This window comes from Microchirus variegatus (assembly GCF_963457635.1).
Source record: "Microchirus variegatus genome assembly, chromosome: 12".
Lineage (NCBI taxonomy): Eukaryota > Metazoa > Chordata > Actinopteri > Pleuronectiformes > Soleidae > Microchirus > Microchirus variegatus.
The window spans coordinates 25,926,844-25,941,520 of NC_139813.1; the positions used below are offsets into that span (position 1 = coordinate 25,926,844).

General features: G+C 38.5%; 1 protein-coding gene across 1 annotated transcript in view; it reads right to left on the minus strand.

Moving 5' to 3' along the window:
- Positions 1-1,146: 1,146 nt before the first annotated feature.
- ift172 (intraflagellar transport 172) overlaps positions 1,147-14,677 on the minus strand; it is a gene marked incomplete at its 3' end in the record, with an annotated part of 46,687 nt that continues 33,156 nt past the window's right edge. Inside the window, exons 31-48 of the mRNA XM_083898634.1 lie at positions 13,433-13,526; positions 13,283-13,347; positions 11,596-11,776; positions 11,384-11,493; positions 9,591-9,720; positions 7,946-8,044; positions 7,758-7,867; positions 7,599-7,662; positions 7,375-7,461; positions 7,156-7,272; positions 6,954-7,064; positions 6,017-6,136; positions 5,372-5,467; positions 4,384-4,443; positions 4,104-4,202; positions 3,871-4,024; positions 1,491-1,582; positions 1,147-1,236 (exon numbers count right to left, since the gene is read on the minus strand). Coding sequence (XP_083754760.1) covers positions 1,147-1,236; positions 1,491-1,582; positions 3,871-4,024; positions 4,104-4,202; positions 4,384-4,443; positions 5,372-5,467; positions 6,017-6,136; positions 6,954-7,064; positions 7,156-7,272; positions 7,375-7,461; positions 7,599-7,662; positions 7,758-7,867; positions 7,946-8,044; positions 9,591-9,720; positions 11,384-11,493; positions 11,596-11,776; positions 13,283-13,347; positions 13,433-13,526 — 1,879 coding nt within the window. The remainder of the gene's footprint in view (positions 1,237-1,490; positions 1,583-3,870; positions 4,025-4,103; positions 4,203-4,383; positions 4,444-5,371; positions 5,468-6,016; positions 6,137-6,953; positions 7,065-7,155; positions 7,273-7,374; positions 7,462-7,598; positions 7,663-7,757; positions 7,868-7,945; positions 8,045-9,590; positions 9,721-11,383; positions 11,494-11,595; positions 11,777-13,282; positions 13,348-13,432; positions 13,527-14,677) is intronic.

The following is a 14,677-nucleotide window of genomic DNA, read 5'->3' on the forward strand; positions in this document are numbered from 1 at the left end:
GTAAAATGTGTTTTTTTGTGTCAGAAACTACAATTAAATGTGTTTTTGTGTCAGAAACTACAGTTAAATGTGTTTTTGTGTCAGAAACTACAGTAAAATGTGTGTTTTTGTGTTAGAAACTACAATTAAATGTGTTTTTGTGTCAGAAACTACAGTTAAATGTTTTTTTGTGTCAGAAACTACAGTTAAATGTGTTTTTTTGTCAGAAACTACAGTTAAATGTGTTTTTGTGTTAGAAACTACAGTTAAATGTGTGTTTTTGTGTCAGAAACTACAGTTAAATGTGTTTTTGTGTCAGAAACTACAGTTAAATGTGTTTTTGTGTCAGAAACTACAGTTAAATGTGTTTTTGTGTGCGTGGACTCACGTTTTACTGTCGGCCATCTTTGTTTTTCGAGATGAAATCAGTGAAAGAATGAAATCAGGCAGAAAAATCACCTGAACACAGAAGAAACAAATTAATCATGAATTTAAAGTCTTTTTTCTACATTATCTTTATTTTAACTCATTTAAAAAACAAAATTACACTTTTTTTGTTAGAATATTTTTGAATTAACGGCAAAAAATGAATAAATAAATTTTTTTATGTCAAATTTAAGTCATATTTTCACTTTTAAAACACAGTTATTACTTGAAATGTGACTTAAATCAGGTTTTGAATCAGTCGTTGTCACGGCGATCGTATTAAAGGTCTACGTGTTTTTTTGCGAAGAATCTCGCGATAAAAGATCGGAGTCTGGACGACGTTTGAAAAGCGTCACTTTATTTAAACGTGATTAAACAAAATATGTCCGATATCTCACACACACACACACACACATTATTAAATAGTTCTTTTTTTAAGCGTTATATATCGTAATTCTATACGTTAAAAAGTCTTTTCGCTAAAAATCCGACTTTGGCTTTTTTCAGTCGTTGATGATGATGATGTCATCCTGAGAGAAGAGGAAGTGAAAGAGACAGGAAATGGAGGGAAAAACCCAATTTTTCGTACACGTGTCGCGAAAGTGCGGCTACTTCCTGTTAGCGCTAAAACAACAGGAAGTGGGCGCATTTCACACGTGTGTATAAAGTAAAAAAAAAAAATTGGGGTTTCCGCGATAGATAGGTTAGCGTCACGTGGAAGAGATGACGAAGGGGGCGGAGTCAGTTGAAGGAGAATCCCGAAGCCGGCAGACCGCCGCACCACTGGTTGATGAACTTCAGGACGTCCTGACACTCGGGACTGTGAGTCGTCTGCGAAAAAGACACAAAAAACACGCAAACGAACACAAGCTGTTTACGAAAAGTAAAAAAATCACCTTAAACGCTAAAATGCGATAAAACTACCGACTAAATTCATCTCTAATTTAGAGAAATGTGAAAATGTGGGAGGTGGTTAACGAAAAAAACGACTCAAGATTACGATAAAGAAAAAAACAACGTATTATCTGTGTGGACAGAACTTTTAAACTTTAAACTACTTCCTGTCTTTTTGGCTCCGCCCTCACCTTCGTTGCCATGTGGAATTTGTTCCAGTCTTCCTTGTTTGCCATTTTTCCCACAGACGAGAACTCGATCTTATTCCGTAGAACGGGGTAACCTGACGGGAAGAAGATCGCAGGATTGAGCGGGAAACAGAAAATAAGTAAGAACAAAAACACAGATTTAGTTTTTTATGATACTATTATTAATCATTTGTGCTGTCAGTGTTTTTATGGAAGAATTGTTGGAATCGACAGAAAGACGTTAAAAAAGATGGCGACCGAAAAAACACGGGAATCGTAAAAGTTGGGAATCGCTGACTCAGCATTCCAAATTAAGAAAGAAAAAAAAAACAACTCATCAATCCCAATTAAGAATCAGTGACTTGGCATTCACGACTAAGAATCACTGACAGCATTCCCAACTAAGAATGGCAGCATTCCCGACTAAGAATTGCTGACTCAGCATTACCGATTAAGAACTGCAGCATTCCCAACTAAGAATGGCAGCATTCCCAACTAAGAATCGCTGACTCAGCATTCCCAACTAAGAATTGCAGCATTCCCAGCTAAGAATCGCTGACTCAGCATTCCCAACTAAGAATGGCAGCTTTCCCAACTAAGAATTGCTGACTCAGCATTCCCGATTAAGAATTGCAGCATTCCCAACTAAGAATGGCAGCATTCCCAACTAAGAATCACAGCATTCCTGACTAAGAATTGCTGACTCAGCATTCCCAACTAAGAATCGCTGACTCAGCATTCCCAACTAAGAATCACAGCATTCCTGACTAAGAATTGCTGACTCAGCATTCCCAACTAAGAATTGCAGCATTCCCAACTAAGAATGGCTAACTCAGCATTCCCAACTAAGAATGGCAGCATTCCCAACTAAGAATTGCAGCATTCCCAGCTAAGAACTGCTGACTCAGCATTCCCAACTAAGAATTGCAGCATTCCCAATTAAGAATCAGTGACTTGGCATTCACGACTAAGAATCACTGACAGCATTCCCAACTAAGAATGGCAGCATTCCCGACTAAGAATTGCTGACTCAGCATTACCGATTAAGAACTGCAGTATTCCAAACTATTAATGGCAGCATTCCCAACTAAGAATCGCTGACTCAGCATTCCCAACTAAGAATTGCAGCATTCCCAGCTAAGAATCGCTGACTCAGCATTCCCAACTAAGAATGGCAGCTTTCCCAACTAAGAATTGCTGACTCAGCATTCCCGATTAAGAATTGCAGCATTCCCAACTAAGAATGGCAGCATTCCCAACTAAGAATCACAGCATTCCTGACTAAGAATTGCTGACTCAGCATTCCCAACTAAGAATCGCTGACTCAGCATTCCCAACTAAGAATCACAGCATTCCTGACTAAGAATTGCTGACTCAGCATTCCCAACTAAGAATTGCAGCATTCCCAACTAAGAATGGCTAACTCAGCATTCCCAACTAAGAATGGCAGCATTCCCAACTAAGAATTGCAGCATTCCCAGCTAAGAACTGCTGACTCAGCATTCCCAACTAAGAATTGCAGCATTCCCAATTAAGAATCAGTGACTTGGCATTCACGACTAAGAATCACTGACAGCATTCCCAACTAAGAATGGCAGCATTCCCGACTAAGAATTGCTGACTCAGCATTACCGATTAAGAACTGCAGCATTCCCAACTAAGAATGGCAGCATTCCCAACTAAGAATCGCTGACTCAGCATTCCCAACTAAGAATTGCAGCATTCCCAGCTAAGAATCGCTGACTCAGCATTCCCAACTAAGAATGGCAGCTTTCCCAACTAAGAATTGCTGACTCAGCATTCCTGATTAAGAATTGCAGCATTCCCAACTAAGAATGGCAGCATTCCCAACTAAGAATCACAGCATTCCTGACTAAGAATTGCTGACTCAGCATTCCCAACTAAGAATCGCTGACTCAGCATTCCCAACTAAGAATCACAGCATTCCTGACTAAGAATTGCTGACTCAGCATTCCCAACTAAGAATTGCAGCATTCCCAACTAAGAATGGCTAACTCAGCATTCCCAACTAAGAATGGCAGCATTCCCAACTAAGAATTGCAGCATTCCCAGCTAAGAACTGCTGACTCAGCATTCCCAACTAAGAATTGCAGCATTCCCAACTAAGAATCGCTGACTCAGCATTCCCAACTAAGAATTGCAGCATTCCCAGCTAAGAATTGCTGACTCAGCATTCCCAACTAAGAATCACTGACAGCATTCCCAACTAAGAATCACAGCATTCCCGACTAAGAATCGCTGACTCAGCATTCCCAACTAAGAATCACAGCATTCCTGACTAAGAATTGCTGACTCAGCATTCCCAACTAAGAATGGCTGACTCAACACAACATAAATAACGATGTGTGTGTGTGTGTGTCACCAGTGAGGATGCAGGGCAGAGATCTCAGTCCCGTGTTAGCGTCGACCAGCGAGGCTTCGTACGAGTTCCTCTCGTCTCGAGGAAGAACCTGCTCCAGACGCTGGTCCATGGACACCATCAGGACCCAGTCCCGGATCTGCTCCCGCTGCACGTCCTGCACACACACACACACTTATGACTGTGCTGACATCAGGAGCTTGTGTGTGTGTGTGTGTGTGTGTGTGTCGTCTTACTGTGACACAGAGTTTGTTGGGAACAGGAACTTCAAAGGGAATGTCGGTGTCCATGAAGTCGGAATGATCCAGAGCGTCCAGGTTTCCCTCGTCGATGGCCTGAAGACCAGAATATTATCATCACATTAAAAACATTCTCATGAGGAAAAGACTGTAGATGTTTTCAAAAAATTATAAACTGTGACAGTTATTATACAAGTATATAAGTATATATATATATATATATATAAAAATATATATATAAGTATATAAGTGATGGGATGAACGCAGATGAACTCACGTCACACAGATCCAGGAAGTGGTTGAGGAAGACGAAGGCCATGTTCTCCCAGCCCACGCTCTGTCAACACAACACACTTTCTACAGTTATTTATACACATTTATACAAACTGTTTTTATGACTTAAAGGTGTAAATACAGGGGTTTTATGTTTATGTAGTATTTTACAACTTAACAAGAGCATAAATATTGTATTTAAGAAAAAAAAAAATATTTTGTTTGTCTTAAAACCTGGTGACATTCTTCACACTGAGCTTCTGAACAAAGAAAATCACTAATAACAACTTTTTAATGAAGTGTGAAGAGTTTATTCATTTTAGTTACACTCGTGGTGTTGGGGACAAAAATTACCACCATAGGAAATGAATGGGAAAGATGAATTTTTTCAAAATTTCCATTAATTCATTAATGAATCAATGCATTAATTAATTCATTAATTAATTAATTAGTAAATAAATAAATACATTTATTCATTAATTAGTAAATAAATAAATAAATAAATACATAAACAAATAAATACATTAATTAAATAATTAATTAATTAATAAGTAAGTAAGTAAGTAAGTAAGTAAATAAATAAATAAATAAATAAATAAATAAATTAATTAATTAATTAATTAATACACATCCAGGAAAATCACATTTTTGGATTAAAAACATCAGGGAATCCCATATATTTTTGAAGGAAAATTTGACAAATTTGAAATAAATACATTTTGAAAATATAAGAAAAATTTAATGATAACTTTACTACATTAGTCACATTCGAGTGAATGCTGAAATAAAGGGGGGATTCAGGGACACCAGAGGTATAACGTAAATGATAGGACGCCATTTTGTGTCTTATATTCTGCTTTATAGTACAGGAAGCCAATGGAGGAAGATTTTAGGTCATAAACTTTTTATCTTTGACTTAAACTAAATCAATTATTCTGACAAATAATATAGAGTAAAATTAAAAGTGCGACGTAAACAGGAAGTGGACTCACCCTGCAGGCCAGCCCGGCCTCGTAGAAGGCCTTGTCCGCGGCGACGAGCTCGGTGTGACGCAGCAGAGACACGGACAGTTTGGCCGAGACGCTGATCTGAAGACAGAGTTATTCTTACACTGTTATCCGTATTAATAACAATCTTGACGTCTTTATGTGTTTTCAGGGGAAAAAAACGCAATATTTATCCTTTTTATTCTGTTTCATATTTATATTCTGTGAATTTACGTCCTTCGTGGGCCGTTTGTTGTCTCTGTGAGAACATTAAAGTATATTTTTGATTTCATGCATCAGTTCGTTTTGACCTGACGGCTCAGAGCGTCGTTACTTAAAGAGATAATTCAGCTTTTATGGAGCGAGGTTCTCTTAAGAAACTGAAACTACCTCAGTGGAAACATGGTTAGACAGGTTTTTCCAACTGGAAAATTAAGATTGTAAAGTTTTTCTCTCCCAAACCAAACCCCATAGAGAAACTCAGTGTTTTTAGCTCATAGCTCCATAGGCTTTGGTGCAGGGAGAGTGAGCGGTTTATGAAGTGAAAGACACTTCGGATTCCAGGCAAAAAGAATCTGTCAAACAGTGAAATAAGTCTTCAGACATCGTAGATTCAAACAGGTGCAGAATCTTAAAAAGTTAAATCTTTACCAGTGTTTCGACTCCACTGGCCGCGGCTCGCGTGGCGTAATAATGAGCCACGAGCAGCATCTGCTCAAAGTCCTCGTGAGCCGCAGTGTTCGCCTCAGCCGACTTTGACAGGTTCTCGTTCTGAAATCACACAGAGCAGGAAAACGGTACTTAAAAACAAAATAATAATAATCAGAATTTCATCAACTTATCCAGAAAATTCAGAGAATTTCAGTAAATTTCTCACATTTTATGGACTAAATCCAGCTAATTTTGTGTAATTATTCCTTTTCTTCCTGGATTTAGTTTGAACCGAAGAGAATTAGAATTTAAACAATTTGAAAGACAGAAAAAAAAACAAAGAGAATGCATTCTGAGACTTTAATCTCAGAATACCGACCATGAATTTAATCTCAGAGTTCTAACATTTTTCTCAGAATTCTGACTTTTTTTCTTAGAATTCTGACTTTCGGAATTTAATCTCAGGATTCTGACTTTTTTCTCAGAATTCCGACTGGTTTTAATCTCAGAATTAAAAAAAATTTCCTCAGAATTCCAGCTTTCTGACTTTTTACTCAGAATTCTGACTTTAATCTCAGAATTCCGACTTTTTCTTAGAATTCCGACTTAGAAATGAATCTCAGAATTGCGACTTTTTACTGAGAATTCTGACTTTAATCTCAGATTTCTGACTTTTTCTCAGAATTCCGACTTATTGACTTTAATCTCAGAATTCCTACTTTTTCCTCAGATTTCCGACTTTTTTACTTCAATCTCAGAATTCCAACTTTTTCTCAGAATTCCGACTTTCTGACTTTAATCAGAATTCCGACTTTTTCCTCAGAATTCCGACTTTTTGACTGCACACTCATAATTTTGACTTTTTTATCAGAATCCCAGAATTCATACTATTTTATTTTTGTGTCCCTAATCCTCTCCCGTAAAATGTGGGATTTACCAGCTGCAGCAGGAAGTTGCGTAGGTCGGCCCACATGCGGTACGACTCTGGTCCGTTGGTGTCAGGGAGGTTAATGAAGTCGAGGAACAGACGCTTGTAGATGTTAAAATTCTGAGGGGAAAACACACTTTAGTTGAGTTTAATCTCCCATTGGGAATGAATGGGAGGAGTTTTAAATGTGTGTGTGTGTGTGTGTGTGTACCTGTGGGTTGGGCGGCGCCCCATGCTGGACGTAGAGCTGTAGTGCTTTGACGGCGTCCTCCTCTTTGATGAGGTGCGTCGCGTACAGAGCAACGTATTTGTGCAGGATTTTAAAATTCTGACAAAACAAACGACACAAAACACAGACGTGAAGAAGAAGATGATGATGATGATGATGATGATGATGAAGAATTTAACAGATTTAAGTGTTTGTATTTACTTGTTTGGACGCCGTGTCCAGACATTTGTCCCACTGTCCTCTCTCTGCGTACATGTCCAGAGCCGCCATCACGTCCACGCCCACCAGCTGCACACGGAGGAACAAAGAAGACCCATTTAACACCGGCTGATACGGAAATAAGACGTTATCTTTGACTTTGGCGTTCCTCGTTAGGTCACGTGACCGGAAAACGAGTTCCCGCCAAATTTTTCACGCTAACTCACAGAGTCGACTTTTCCCTGGTTCTTCAGATGTTCTTTGTATTTCTGGTCCACGTAGTCTTCATACCTGCACACGAGCAGACAACACACACACTCGGTGACCTTTGTGTGTATATAACGTGTGTGTGTACAGTGTGTGTGTGTGTGTAGAGTGTGTGTGACCTGGGCTTTAGCTCTTTAGCGACTCTCTTAGCTTTGTTCCACTCTTCTCCCTCCATCAGAACGTCGATGGCTTCTTTGATCAGGTCCATGTTGACGTAAAGTTCAGCCGCCTGAAACGTACGAATAATTTAAATAAAGACAAAGTCTGTGTGTGTGTGTGTGTGTACATGTGTGTGTGTTGGACTCACAGCGTTGTATTTCCCCAGGTGTGATAGTCGAGGTCCGATCACCTGGATCACCTCCACGGCTCGATCTGCACTCAGGAACTTGATGGCTAAGTCTGCTGCCTGCACACGCGCACACGCACACGCACACGCACACGCACACACACACACACACACACACACACACACACACACAAATAATCTGATCATATCCTTTTATATTTTATTTTTACATGTGGTTAACTATTTAAAGGTATTTTATTGTTATTTTTCTCGATCGTTGAGAATAGCGCAAACTGTTAGCGTTAGCAAACAAAAATGGTGGGAAAAACAGGAACTACATTTTCTTGGATTTTCCCAGTGAAAACTGTTAAAACTGGTTAATATTTTGTCAATAATCTGACAATATTTTGGTCTATAAACCAAAATAAATGACAACTTTGAGCGTAACAAAGCTTCAAATCTCGTCTCGTCCGAGATAAAATGTCCAAAAACAGGCAAAAAAAAAAACTATATCAAAAATGATTTGGACATAAAAGAAAAAACAAAAAGATCCAGTGAGACAAATGTGAAAAGAGAATTAGGAAAAACAAAATTATAAAAAAACAAAAACACGGTTTATTTCTGTCGCTCAGCTAATCATCTGCGCTCATTTGCATAATGTTAATTAAAGCCGTCTTTGAAATTCAAATGAGCTTGATTAAATTAAACGATGGTTTGTTTTTAAAAGACTGAAGAACAACACACTTTTATTTTCTGATTTATAAACCAGCTTTTAAAAACTTTGTTTTTTTAAGTTCTTAAATATTAGAGATTAAAAATGTGAGACTTTCCACAAATTCATGATATTTGTGACATTTATTCATCTGTTTTTGTTGTTTTTATGTGTGAACACAGAGTTCCTCTGAAAACCCTCGACAGGAAGGAGGTCATTGATTCCGTAGTTGACCTTGTGACTAATATCAGAATTCCTACTTTGTGATTTTAATCTCAGAATTCTGAATTTTTTCTCAGCATTCCAACTATATGACTTTAATCTCAGAATTCCAACTTTAATCTCAGAATTCCAACCTTTTTCTCAGCATTCCGACTATATGACTTTAATCTCAGAATTCCGTCTTTGTGACTTTAATCTCAGAATTCCACCTTTTTTCTCTCAGAATTCCAAATTTTTCTCAGCATTCTGACTATATAACTTTAATCTCGGAATTCCGACTTTGACTTAAATCTCAGAATTCCAACCTTTTCTCAGGATTCCGACTTTATGACTTTAAACTCAGAATTCCAACTTTTTCTCAGAATTCCGATTTTGTGACTTTAATCTCAGAATTCCGACTTTAATCTCAGAATTCCAACTTTAATCTCAGAATTCCAACTTTTTCTCAGAATTCCGATTTTGTGACTTTAATCTCAGAATTCCGACTTTAATCTCAGAATTCCGACTTTAATCTCAGAATTCCGACTTTAATCTCAGAATTCCAACTTTAATCTCAGAATTCCAACTTTTTCTCAGAATTCCGATTTTGTGACTTTAATCTCAGAATTCCGACTTTAATCTCAGAATTCCAACTTTAATCTCAGAATTCCAACTTTTTCTCAGAATTCCGATTTTGTGACTTTAATCTCAGAATTCCGACTTTAATCGGATGGATTATCACTGACTGATTACCTTCATCCAGCACTTCTCCATCAGAGCCTTGTTGGCGTCGTCCTTCACCTTCAGGTAACACTCCACAGCTCGAGAGTATTCGCCCGTCTGCTCCCACTCTCTGGCCTGTTCCAGGAAACCCTCCACTCCACTGACACACACACACACACACACACACAAACACACACACACATTTATTTAATTATTTTATTTATAATCCATGAACCTGCCTTTAATAATAAAAGTCATCACATGCAGGTTTGTGTTAAAAATCTAGTAAAAACAGCCCAAACAGACTAAAGAGAGAAGCTGCAAAGTGAACTTTTCACTAATAAATGTTATAATCTAACACGCTGCACCTTTAATAACTCAGATTATCTGTATTTTCAGCGTCCGTCAGTAAAGTGAAGGAGGAGTTGAGAGAACGAGCTGATTCTGCAGAAATAATTCAGTCTTTTCCTCACTTGAACCCTCTTCATCGGCCGTTTCCATGGGTTACGTTTGATGTTTTCTCCCACAGGTCATTAAAGAGGGAGGAAGAGGAGGAGGAAGAGGAAGAAGAGGAGGAGGAGGAGGAGGAGAGCGGCTGCGTCGCTAACGAGCTGAAGCTTTTCTGGGAGTTTTAGTATCTTTGGGAGAACAGCGGCGTTCCGTGTTTAATAAACATCAAACTGACTCTCTGTGCACAGATTAGAGCGAGAGGCTGTAACATTTTAAGAGTTTCAGATTAAAACCTGCAACAAACACACAAACTTCTCGTGTTAACAAGGCGACTGCAAAATAAATTTCTGTGAGGCACTTATACGAGCACATATTTAGTGCTGTATGAGCTGTGAGCGCCACCTGCTGGCAAAGAAAAAACCTTTTCTTACTGTAAATTGACCGTTTGTGCAGCGTTCGTCTCCTGCACCAAACCCCATTCAAAAAAACATAGTTTTTACCTCACAAAGACACAGGAGCTGCTGCTTCGCTGCTGCTCCACTGCTGCCTCGTGTGGTCAGTTTGCGTCAATGAAAATAACCCTTTCACAGGTTTTCAAACGCCGAACTCACTCGATGGAGCATCTGGACTCACTGAAGGAGGCAGCAGTGGATCGACAACTCCTGTGTGCCGTGGCGTTAAAATCGTTGATTTTCTCAATGGAGTTTGGTGCAGGGAGAGAGATTTGAGTTTTTTTTTCTCAGAATTCCGACTATATGACTTTAATCTCAGAATTCTGACTTTGTGATTTAATCTCAGAATTACAACTTTAATCTTAGATTTCCAACCTTTACTCAGAATTCCCACTTTCTCTCAGCATTCCAACTGTATGACTTTAATCTCAGAATTCCGACTTTGTGATTTTAATCTCAGAATTCCAACTTTAATCTCAGAATTCCAACTTTAATCTCAGAATTCCAAATTTTTCTCAGCATTCCGACTATATGACTTTAATCTCAGAATTCTGACTTTGTGATTTAATCTCAGCATTACAACTTTAATCTCAGAATTCCAACCTTTACTCAGAATTCCGACTTTCTCTCAGCATTCCAACTGTATGACTTTAATCTCATAATTCTGACTTTGTGACTTTAATCTCAGAATTCCACCTTTTTTCTCAGTATTCCAACTTTTTCTCAGCATTCCGACTATATAACTTTAATCTCAGAATTCCGACTTAGACTTTAATCTCAGAATTCCAACTTTAATCTCAGAATTCCAACCTTTTCTCAGGATTCCGACTTTATGACTTTAGTCTCAGAATTCCAACCTTTTCTCAGAATTGCCTCACTTTAAAATGATCATTATTTCACTCAAATGACATAAAAACTCACCGGATTCCCTTTTTGGACGTCTCCTTCTCGTACTCCTCCTGGAGGACGGAGAGCTTGTTGGGCAGATATTCTTTACAGATACGCATGGCATCACTCCACATATCTGCATCCTAACACACACACACACACACACGTGTGGAATAAACATCATTATAATCTGAAAAAATCAGGGAAAAACAAAGCCTTTTCAAAGAAGAGTTTCCTGTTCTTACTTTGTAATATTTCACGGCCAGTTCAGGTCTCTGAGCTCGGAGCAGAAAAGCTTCAGCTTTCTGGAAATCTTTCTCCTCGAAGCAGAACTTGGCCTGACCGACGAGGACCTCGGACACGCTGTCTGCGTCGTAGCCTTCGGCCACGCGCTGCGCGTTAGCCCAGTCTTTGTTGTGGACGTACCTGGAACACACACACACACACACACACACACAGAATAAACCTGTGTAAGAAACTCGGACTTTTAAATGTTTTAAGGGGGAAAATGTTGAATAATTTCAGCGTCAAAATGTGATTTTTTAATGGTCAGAAAACTGTTGAAAAACAGAAATTTATCGCAACTTTTAACGCAGACTTTCGTCTAACTCGACGTAGACGCTGCTGCAAATACAAAAAAAAATGCTATATGTCGATTATCGCAATCCAAAAAAACATCGCGATACACGATATTATCACGGAAAACAAGCGACTGACGAAAAACTAAATATCGTCATATGATAAAAAGATGTTGCTAAACTAACACTTCCGAAATTTTGTAACAATGTTACTAAAAGAAAGCGTCTTGCGAAAAAAAAAAAAATTCCGAAACATTTTATATAAAAAATATTTGAATATTCCAAAAACAAAAAAGTACTCGCGTTGCAAAAAAAAGCAACAAAATATAACGCGACAAAAAGTGACCAACGTTACGTAGAAATGACACGTGACAGAACGACGTAACAAAATTTCGTCTTACAAAAAAACGCAATTTAATAAAACAAGATTTTTTGTAAATTTAAATTCTAAACTTAATAAATAAATCAATCATCTCATTTGCACAATTATCCTAAAAACGCTATCCAATAAAAATGACTTACACTTACCGAACTTTTTTACCAATGTTCCGAAAACAAGCGTCTTGCAAAAAAACACGCAATGTTGAAAAAACTAACATCCGAAAAATTGTATCAAAAATGACCAACGTTTCAAAGAAATGACGTGCGTGACCAAACCACGTAACAAAATATCATAAATTTCGTGTTACAGAAAAACGCGATTAAAAAACTTGCATTAACAAGATTTTTTTTAACAAAATATTGTAAATTTAAATTGTAAACTTCATAAATAATCTCATTTGTACAATTATCCTAAAATGCAATTAAATAAAAATTACTTGGAAAAAAACGAACCTCTGAATTTTTTTTTTACAAAATAATTGGATATAGCAAAAACAAAAAAAGTACTCGCATTGCAAAAAAAAGCTACAAAATATAACAAATTAATTACTAACGTTACAAAGAAATAACGTACGTGACCGAACGACCTAACAAAATATCGTAGCATAAAAAAACGGAATCTCAAAAACATGTTACACACATGAAATAAAAAATAATTTTCCTTACGAAAAATGGCACAAAATGCCGTAATGTGACAAAAATATTTCACTACTATATATATATATTTTTTTTTTATAATCTGAAACGTCACAAGATCCCGAAATGACTAGAAAGAATCACGAGGCTCCCCCTTGTGGCTATTCAAAATAAATCACCTCATTTGTACATCGGCGAGCCAGAAAAAAAAAATCGCGATGCGCGATAATATTGTGCATCTTTACCTTCTCACCGCTATCAGATGTTAGCATTTCTGCGAAACAGTGAATTGCTAATCTCCAAGCTAATGCTAAAAACATCGTGGTAGTGGACTCACATGAGAACAGCTTCCTTGGGTTTTCCCGCTTTGATGAACTCGGTCTCGGCTTCGGGGAACTTTCCCTGGAAGATGAAAACATAGTTCGTAATCTGTTCTGTTCCGTCGCAGATTAGACGCGGACGTGTTTTTGCGCGTCGTTTCGTTTACCTCGTCCTCCAGGTACATGGCGTGTTTGAGGTGGATCTCGGGAATCTTCTCTTTGCACGACAGACGAGCCAGATCGAAGGCAAAGTCAAACGAGCTGGAAAAAAACAAACAAATAAAATCAATTTTTTTGTACTTAAACAGCTTTTGTAAACCACTCACTCTCCCACACCAAACCCCATAGAGGAAATCAGCGATTTTACAGGAGTTGTTGATCCACTGCTGCCTCCATCGCTGAGTTCAAACGTGTTATTCTGTCAATTCTGTGTTTGAAACTCTTTGTTCAGATTGACCTCAGTGACACAAAGTGACCACACGAGGCAGCAGCAGACCAGCAGCTCCTGTGTTCCCTGTGAGCTAAAATCGCTGGTTTTCTCTATGGGGTTTGGTGTGGGAGAGTGAGTGGTTTACAAACTTCACTTTCCTGTTAGAAAAGACAGTTTAACAGTGAGATAAACTGACAAACAATATTTTTAAGACATTTAAGAAGATATATCTTTGTTTTTTTTAACCGATAACTGAAGTTTGTAAACCACTCACTCTCCCACACCAAACCCCATAGAGAAAATCAGCGATTTTAACATCACAGCACACAGCAGTTGTTGATCCACTGTTGCCTCCGTTCAAACGCTAATGCGATGACATCTGTGTTTGAAATAATAAGTTTAACTTGACTTCAGTGACACAAAGTGACCACACGAGGCAGCAGAAGACCAGCAGCTCCTGTGTTCCCAGTGTGCTAAAATTGCTGCTTTTCTCTATGGGGTTTGGTGCAGTTTGCAAACTTCACGTTTACAGCCAGAAAAAGTCTGTCTTAAGGCCACATTATACTTCTCCGACTGCGTAATGCGTTATCCGTCTGCGTCACCACGTAGACCACTCGAGCCTTTATACTTCTGCGTCGTGGTGACGGATAGGCGGTGCAATTTCCCGCCCGATCAGTAGGGGTCGCTGCGCAAGGTTGTTGTGCTTTTGGCTACAGTGAGCAATGGCGTCCGAGAGAGAAAGACTGTTGTTGTTGAAACAGTGGCCGTTTCTCACTTTTCTGTGTGACGGAACGCAGTTTTAAGATAATTTGAGGCGAGAAATTGGCCATTTAGAGTCTAAACATGTGCTGTGTGTGTTAAGATATGACGTATTTATAGTTCGGCAGCGACGAAGTCAGCGGGGTTCAGCTCCGCCCTCTGTGGACGCTCGGTGCTCACTGTGAGCCGGCACAGAGCAGCTTCGCTCGGCCTGTCCTGAGGA